This window comes from Neopsephotus bourkii, unplaced genomic scaffold, assembly GCF_033783945.1.
Source record: "Neopsephotus bourkii isolate Nb327-2 ecotype Australia unplaced genomic scaffold, CSIRO-AGI_Nbou_v1 NB_169, whole genome shotgun sequence".
NCBI lineage: Eukaryota > Metazoa > Chordata > Aves > Psittaciformes > Psittacidae > Neopsephotus > Neopsephotus bourkii.
In genome coordinates this window covers 9621-19034 of record NW_026900685.1, presented here as the reverse complement: position 1 = coordinate 19034, position 9414 = coordinate 9621, and the positions used below count along the sequence as shown (strand labels likewise).

General features: G+C 44.9%; 1 protein-coding gene across 1 annotated transcript; it reads left to right on the top strand.

The window, feature by feature from the left end:
• Nucleotides 1-299: 299 nt before the first annotated feature.
• LOC133223854 (anillin-like) lies at nt 300-9060 on the top strand (the record flags this gene model as incomplete). Its single annotated transcript, XM_061374937.1, has 6 exons — nt 300-321; nt 1280-1392; nt 4780-4866; nt 6252-6359; nt 8454-8626; nt 8747-9060. Coding segments are annotated over 6 exons (627 nt in total), but the record flags the coding sequence as incomplete, so codon positions are not given.
• Nucleotides 9061-9414: the final 354 nt, after the last annotated feature.

Here is a 9414-nt window from a genome sequence, read left to right as displayed (position 1 = left end):
CCTGAATAAGGCTGTGCCCATAGAGGCTCCTTGTATGTCTTGAAGCTCTGTAACTGTCCAGCTTTCTGCAAACTCCTTCAGCCCTCAGCCCCAGCAATGGGTAACATCACATTGAAGTGGTACTGCTGGAAACACGCAGTCCCTATGTAGTCAGTGGGACTCTGTCAAGATGTGTTTGCTTTTTAAAGGACCTCAGATGGGGGTTTTCCAACCTGCTTGGTCAGGCTTGTGTAGAGATGTGCAGAAGGTACTTCCTCCACTGAGCTTTTACTTCTCTCTCTCTCTCTCTCTCCTTCTAGAAAAGCACACTTCTTACTCCAGGTAAGTCTACACCTAAACATGCTGTGTAGATTATCCATCTTGGCATCTGCTGTCTAAAGCTGTGTATCAATAAGTAATACCTGTAACAGGTGAGAATTTGGGAGTAATCAATACAGGATTCTATCAGCTTGCCAGCTCAGGGACCGGTGCTGTGTTTATACCCGAGTTCTCATTCTGTTTAATGGAAGATCTCTTCACAGAATCAGACCTGGTATCTTAGATCAGGTGCCTGTAGCTGACATGCTTTTCCTGAGAAGGTAAACCCGCACGAGTGTTAAGGTTTTAAACCAGAGTCTGAGGCCAGCTAAGGAACACAGAGGAAACTTGAAATGCAAACGGATTCTGGGGGTTGCTTGTGTGTAGTGTTTTTAGCATGTTTATGTGTTTCTGTCTCTGGGGGGAGAGGAACAGCATTCCTGAGCATTGTCTGGCTGCAATAGGAGATGCTTCAGCTAGCTGAAGTACCAACTGCACCAATAAGGAACTCCTAAGTTAACTCTGGAGTGTTTACCATGCTGCTGCTGCAGCTAGTCCGATTCCTGGGCCTGAGCTCTAGTGCTTGTTTCTATTGATACAAGTGCCTCTATTCCCCTGCATACGAGTTCTGGAAGACTGCAGCACGTCCCATGGGAAGAGGTTAAGAGATTTCCAAGCCCCATTTCCACCGCAGGGCTCAGGCCCTTTGTGCTGTGACCTCGAGTGCTCTCTGTGCCCCCGAGACCTCTTGGGATGCTTTGCCTTCTCCTTTTGTGACTGTTTCAGAACTGCCCCCTGAAGGAAGGGGTGTGCTGAGGAGCAATGGGGTGCAGCAGGCTCCTGCCTCAATGTGCTGCTGGGTTTGCATTGCAGGGGTGCTGCTCCTGGAGTGCTCAGCAGCACCCCTAAAACGTTATTAAGCCTCGCAGCATCCTGCTTGCGTGTTGTGTTTTGACTTGGGTTGTCACTTCCTCCTCCACAGCCATGGCCAGCCCAGGGGGCCCTAATGCCATTCGCAGCACAAATTTCACCCTTGTTGGATCCCACAAGCTGTCCTTGTCTTCTGTAGGAAATGCCAGATTTGCCCTGGACAAGGTAAGGGAAATCATTGGCTACTAATCCAATGTAACTGCATGTTATTGGGAGAACGGCTGTGAGTCTGGTTCACTGGTTTCAGATGGAATTACCAACGTAGAAACAAAACAGAAGTTTCTAGAAATGTTGTTTATGTGTAAAATTCAAGTCTAGTTGTTCATATTTCATTTCATACGACTGAAATGTAATTTTGAGATACAAAAGAGAAATAATATATTCCGCCAGGAGTTTCCTCTTCTGTAGCTGCACCAAAGGTGTAGTTATGCCAGGATAAAGAAGGCATTTACTTACTGATTTTCTTTCACTGCCAAGAAGAATGGTTGTATGCAGGTGGTATCTCCCTATGTGGTCTTCACGTTGCTCCTTGCTCTTAGTCTTGCAGTTACCCCTACATAAGGCATTGTATTTTAATGATAATGAAGTGTTTGAAATGGACTGCGTTTAATTGACTTGAAAATTGCTGTTTGAATACATGTAGGGGTAAGAGTTTCCTTTCATATCCTAATTCCATTTGTAGAAACAAGTTATTTTCATTCTTGAGAGCCATCATGGAGTTTTACACTATTAGTTCCTTGTCTGAACAGAACAGACTTATTGCCTTTCACCATCAGACATTAAAAACACATCCAATCTTATGTCCATTACAGTCTCTGACCATGTAATAGCTTATACCTGAAACCTATTTGAATAGGTGTTTACACCAGCACTATCTTAAGCTGACTTAAATTCCAAAGCTGCTACATCTTATGGTGGTAAATTACAGCTTTATCTAAAAGAAGCAGCAGCAGAATAAACTCTTTTTCCCTTGGCTAGTTAGGTTATATTGTGATGAGAGTAGTACTGCAGTTACAGCTTTTGCTGAGTGATGGGATGGCTTGTGCATAGGATCAGGAACATCACAGTAATCCCAATTTGCTTTTTACAAGCTTTGCTTTTTGTGGATAGAAGCAGACTTTAGTACTGGACCAGTTTGCACAACCTGGTTGAATTGCACTGCACTTGTTGGCTGCATGAACTTCACAAGTACCTGCTTTGTTCTTCAGCATAAATACTGTTCTTAACCAGAACTACGTGCAGGATTCCCATTTGGTGTATGGCTTGGTTCTTAGAAACCCTTCATTCTTGGAGTTATGGGAATTGCATTTTGTTACATGAGGAACTTGGGTTTAAACTCTTCTGGTTGACTCATTAGGGCAGAACCCTGGACTGGCCTAGTGAACTAGGGCAAGCAGAAGGCTCAAATGGAACTCCAGGGACAGCATCACCTGGTTAACTGCACACTGCAGCAGTTATCAATGAATAAAAATTTCCCTTTTATGTCAAATAACTTGATAAAATAACAGTTAAAAAGGGTGATCATCTTTGTAAAGCTTCGGTTTGGACTTGGCCCACGGCTGTACCAAGCAGCTTCTTTTTAACTTGCTCCATGCATTTCTAATCCGGAACAAACTGCTGCCACAGTGGGTGTCTGGAGTTTCATCCCTCCCGCTTGTATGCACAGGGTGGAAAGGACGAAAACGTAGTCATGTCCTTTTTTCATTAAACCTGAACTCTACCCTAACTGCATTGAGCATGGTTCTTTTTTCCCTAGATAAATGTTGAAGGGGTGGCGAAAGAACTGCGGGGCTCTATGCTCCAGGGCCAGGTTGCTATGATCCTTTAGTTCATAACCTTAATAGGAAGCTGCCTCTCAGTGCATGTTGCTGGTACCTGCCTGGCCTGGTTGCAGGATGGAAATGCTTACAGAGGTTTACTCACCAACCAGGAAGTATTAGGAGCCTGTAAGACTTGCAGGGTTCTGCCCCCTGTCTCTTACAGTAGTAAGCGTGCTGCTAGAGCTCAGTGTGATTCAGGCTGCCTGGGGTTTTTCCTTACCCATCTTGTGTCTCCCTCGATCACTGGGCAGGGAGGGGGGTTCTTGCTTCAAAACAAACCCATGTCTCTTAGAGATTGCCAGGCAGGGAAGTCGAGCCAAGCTCTGATGAACTGCCCAGGACATGAACTGAGCTGCTCTGCTGATACAAGCCCAGGGGTAAATAATCCCTGGTCTAAGTGTGGTTTAACTCGTTGCAGCTTTGCCTTTGAAAGGGGTGTGTTGCTAGCTAGGGTGCAGTCAGTTCTCATTCCTTGTACCGCAGGGTGTTTTGAGACCTGCTGTAGCAGCGCTGCTGCAGGCTCTGAATAACTGATCCCGTTCCATTCGTTGCACAGCCTTTTTGTTCTACTGTCACACAGCTCTTCCCTGGTGAACCCCTTCATCTACAAAGGAGGTTCATCTGACCTCACCTACATTAGAAAGGAATGCCAAACCAGTAAACTGGAAGTGGGGAACTGGACAGACTTGGGGTCCTCATTCAGCAATATGTTTTACTGTAGGATACAACCTGATGTTCCCTGGGCTATAAATGATCTTTGCTGATGAAAACCCAGGGCTGGTGCAACTTATTATAGTTATGGTGAAACATTTTCCTGCTTTTGCTCCTCAAATGGTCATGTAAGCTCCTACCCGGTGCTCACAATTTGCTGTGCCACACAGGAGGGCCAAGTACAGGAGCAAGCTGTGCATGCTGCCTAGTGGAGTAGATCTAATGCATAACAACAATTTCCTCCCCTGCTTGTGCACGTGTGTGTCAGGACAGGGAGGATGCTGCAGCATGCCTACAGCTCCAAGGTGATCAGTTCCTAACTGTAACATCTATTGCAGGGTTCCCTGAGGCCTACTGATGCACGCTTTTAGCTCTTAGGGTTACCTTTGTTCATCTGAACTACTAGCAGAACTGACCTCCACTTGATCAACGTGTGGAGGGACTGAGGAAGTCATAGGCAGGCTTTATTGAATGTTCCTCTTCAGAGCTCTTCAGTATCAAATAACCATTGAACCACCCGCTGGTACCCTGGTTAAGCTGGTCTTCAACACGTTGAGTGTGCTCTCATTACTTTCTCTCCTTACAGGTCTCATTAAAACACTTCTCTGAGTATGCACTACTGCATCAGTATCTCCCCAAAATGCTCCTGGCATCCAAGTACCAACCCTGTTTAAGGCCACTATGCCATTTCCCACAGAGCTTACTGTCAGACCGAGGCAGCAGCTTGCAGGGTGTGGGCTGGTGCTGTGTGTTGTTTTAAACCGTGCTTGGGGTGCTTGTTCCTATAGACAGAAGCGTGGTTGTGCACATGTCCTGAGCAGACTAATCTTGAAAAGCTTCTGAATAAGCTTGAAGCAGAAAGTGGTTATTACTGTCCTGCTGCAGCCTGACCTCTTCTTTCTGGGTAAAGACCCTCAGAACAAGCGTGTGCTAACATCCTGGTGCAGGATGCTGCTCTTGCTTCAACCGGTACAACTGAGAGGTGTCCCAGTTAAATGACTGATTGCTTTACGTTTTGCAGGTTCCCTTTTTGTCTCCTTTGGAAGGTCACATATATCTGAAGTTAAAATGCCAAGTGGACTCCTCCGTGGAAGAGAAAGGCTTCTTGGTAAGATGCTTGCTTCAAGTTGCTTCCATGGAAATTACAAGTCCTGTTAAATGTAGTTCCTTCTTGAAGTTCACACATGGATCTGTAGTGGTTGTAAAGCTTGAAACTAACTCATTTTTTCCCTGCTCCTCTCTGAACCAGACCCCAAACCTTTCCTACTTTATCTTTTAGACATGCCTGAATTAAAGCCCCATTTTCCTCATTCTTCTCAACACTGTTCATTCATTCATCTTCTCTGCTATAATCTGCGATGTGAGATGAGATCCTAACTTCTGTGCCAGCAGCAAAACCACATTCTCCCTAGAGAAATTACACACACAGAGACACACACACTGTGTGCACAGACTTTGGAAGCAACAGGATTTTGTGGGGGGGAAACCTCTTGAGCAGTTCTCTTTGTAGAACTGGAGTTGTGAAGCGCAGCTGATGCTTGGGCCTAATACACGGAGCTGTTGAGATGGTGCCCAGGAGATGGCAGTAAAGGTGCTGGGAAAACACAGCACCAAAACATTAACGCTCTTCTTTTGGTGGGTTTAGAATTTCATTACACTGTTTTCAAGCAGTTCTTTCTGTCTCCTTACTCTTAACTGAAGCTGAACAGACTTCATTAGATGAACACATTTCATGTGCTTGTGGTATTTGCTACCCCGTGGTTTTGTGTACTATTTAACAGAGGCCTGGTTGACGATGCAGCATGTAGAACCCGAAGGATGTTGTACATACACGTTCAGGTTTTTTCAGAGTAAGGCTTTGGAAAGTCCCTACACAGTAAAAATGAGGATCTGAATTGTGAAGAGCGAAAACCAGAACATATTGATCAGGGGGGTGTGGGGAATTCTCTATGCATTCAAGAGAGATCAGCAATAGAAGGAGCTTTCCATTTCAGTATTAGAGAAACATGGCTTGAAAGTGTCATGATCCTGCACCCAGTAAAATGATTACCAACACCAGCATTTAAAAAGCAATTTCTAATTCCTTTCAAACTGACTGGACTGCTGCTTGTCCTGTGGAACAGCTGAACATCCTGGAATCCTGAAGAGTACGTCAAAGGTGACTTGGGTATTGAAGTTCATCCTGTATCTGCTATAGGTAACCTTCCATTGTGTTAAAAGAACAGAAGGAACCACTGTCAACATGAAACTGTGGTGTTTTGAAAGGGCAGCAGTGGTTGCATCTTGAGCTAAAGCCTGCACACTTGAGAATGAGAGTGTCAGCTGCTTTTCTATGCTAGCTGGAAAATACCGATGCTGTACTAACTGATGTCTGTCCCAGTGAATTCCTGCACCTATGTTTCCTCCTGGGAAGGGTTGCACTTGCAGAACTGCCACTTGAGCACAGTCAAGGTATACTGATGCCTCCTTGGTTTTAATTGTGTTTTATTTCAGACCATGTTTGAAGATGTCAGTGGGTTTGGAGCGTGGCACAGGCGCTGGTGTGTGCTCTCTGGAAACTGTATCTCTTACTGGACGTACCCAGATGATGAAAAACGAAAGGTAATGCTGTCTTCTAAAGCTCAAGTCTCAGTTCTTCAGTACTCTACACAACTAGCTGCTCCTCTTTAATGGCAGTTCAGGCTTAAACCAAAGAAGTGCATTCAAAGCGTGAGATTCAAGGCATCCTTGGGGCATGGAGGCAGCTTCCTAAGCCTGACCTCAGTCAGGGCAAGCTTAGGAACGTACTGCTTTATCTAGTGACAAAGGGAAAAAGTGGAGGAAGATCCATATTTACTTTCCTCTTGAGTCTTAAGGCTTTCCCCTGTGCTTGTTAAATGAGTAATTGAGATTCATGAGACTTGTGCAGCTTCACAGGCAGCCTGCATCCAGCTGCCTTCAGTTTTAGACAAAGTAATGACTCTAACGCTTAATATGGTGAAGATGGAGAGTGGGCAATCCTCCTGTGCTGCAGGAGCAGAGCTCTCATTATGGACTGTCTTATTTGCAGTCTGTTTCTCGCACCTCCGCCTTATAGCTGAAACTGGTTCTTTTTAAATGGTTCTCATGGAAAGCCAAGTTATTGTCTGGCTAATGAGGCAGATGAGAGGCTCATCTGTCACGAGGTGAGCCTTGTCTCCTTAGCCTGTTGGTACTCTGTGTGCTGAGGTCCTTCCACAAACCCATTTCAAGAGGGCTCTTCTGACTCGCTCAAGTCATTTACCACTAAACACTTGCTTGTTTGGTGGCAGAGCCCTCTCCTTCCCAAACTCGGGTCCTTTTGGGTCCTCTATGCCAACCCAGATGCCTGAGTTTAGTTTCTTCCCCGCTAACAGAGGAAGACCATATGCTGACAGTTGACATGGCCAAATGTATCGGTGTGCTTGATTTTTGTGCCAGGAGAGAGGGGAAAAATCTTTGCCTACTGTAATAGAAGATAGGCAAAAAAAGGAGTTAAGCAAGAGAAAGGTTCCCATTCTACCACTGTCCGCTTGGGGTGGTTTGCCAGTGCTCTGGAACAATCTGGTAAACTTGTTTCACTATTACCTGAGAAAGGGTCAGCTGTGTTCTAGTGATACACTGTCATCCACAGCAATATTAAACTATCCTTATTGAATGCCTCCCTCACCCCTAGTTCTAGCATGCAGAGATAGATAGATGTACCTCAGCAATATCAGCTGTGTTCTAGCGATACACTATTATCCACAGCAATATTAAACTATCCTTATTAAATGCCTCCCTCACCCCTAGTCTATCTGCTCTAGCATGCAGAGATAGATAGATGTACCTCAGAAATAGCAGCTGTGGGCTATGATTGCTTTAAATTGTGAAATACTTCTGTTAATAAATTTCCCATTGCTGTATATGTGTGTAGATATATATAGAGATAGATAGATCTATATGTCACCAACCTGGTTTTTAATGCTCCTTGAAATGGAGCTCCCCTTTTTCCTGTAACTGGGGTATTCTACTTATCTATGGAATAATATTGGGAATATGCCCAGTAAATAGGAAGCTTTTCCCCAAGCCAAGAGCGGCTTCTGATGTTTCCCTGTACACCTGTATTCATTCTGTAGGTGTGAGGAATAGGAGCCGAGGACTGTAACTAACTTGAGGCATACAGCTGAGCCTCTGTCTATAGTCAGCAGGAAGAGAGAAAGGGCTTGGGACTGGACACCCTCTTTGGAGGGGTCTTGCTTTGATTACAGAGGGAACTAAACCAGCCAGACTTGGCACTTCAGGTGCTTTCATGGTTGAAGATGAATCTGTGTGCTTACAGGCTTTGACAAGCATGATGCAAGCATCCCTGAAGTGCTTGTTTTCTGTAGGCTGTGACAAGGTTGATCCTATCATTTTGGAGTTTGTTATGGAATTGTCTTGAATTGGAGAGTTAGAGCTTTTTAAAGGAAAAAAGAGCAGCTACATCTTTCTAGAGCCTGTGGTAAGGAATGGGTTTGTTAGCTGCATGCTGTGTGGCTGAGCGGGGAATGTTCCATTCTCAATTGTCTCGCTTCTGCTACGGCTCTTAAACACCAAAAGGGGAATCCCTCTTTTTGTATGGAGTCATTGATTTGGGGGGTGTCACTTAATACAGCAAAACCAGTTCAAAGCTTCCATTAGTCAGAATTGCTCCTGACTGCTGAACTTTACTTGCAGCATCCTTTGGGGCGGATCAACCTGGCGAACTGCACGAACCATCGGATTGAACCTGCCAACAGGGAGTTCTGTGCCCGCCCCAACACTTTTGAGCTGATAACGGTCCGGCCCCAGAGGGAAGACGACAGAGAGACTCTTGTCAGCCAGTGCAGGGACACCCTCTGTGTTACCAAGTGAGTAGATGGATTAAACGCTGGTTAGTGCTCTCTGGATCAGCACCTTGACGTTTATGGGAAGAGCTGAGCAGAGGCAGAGAAAGGCACAGCTAATCCTTTGGGTTCTTTGCCTTTTAGGAACTGGCTGTCTGCTGACACTAAAGAAGAGCGTAATATTTGGATGCAAAAGCTCAACCAAGTCCTTGTTGACCTTCGCATGTGGCAGCCTGATGCCTGCTATAAACCCATTGGAAAGCTTTAAACTCTGGAAGGGAAATGTAAAGGAAATATGTATACAAAACCTGCATGAACTATACACACAAAAAAAAGGAACTTCAATGGAAATGTGGGAAGTCTTCTGGGTCACTTATGCTTTAAATTTCAGAGTATTTAACATTATACAGGAGTATATTCTGCGGTATTTTTATTTCACTGTTAAGGATTTTAAGGCTCTTTTTCCTTCCCAGCTCTTGAGTGCGATGGAAGTAATCGGCTCTTTGCTAAATGTGCTGGATAACTCCTTCTTTTTGGAAGTCTTTTTTAGCCGAGTACGTTCTTTTCTTTAAACAACCATTGCAGGAAATCACACTCCAGGGGACAGGGTAGTGAGAAACCAAGCTCTCCTACATAACTGGGCTCCCTCAAAGAAACAAGAGCTCCGTTTCCTAGCAAGGGTGATGCTGAAGAGCATGTACTATTGGAGGGTTTCTCAGGTTGTTTTGGTAATGATCAGGCATAGAAGTTACATTCTACAGCATGCATTATAGGTGTTTCTTGCTTGCACAGTGTCCTTGCAGCCAGGACAG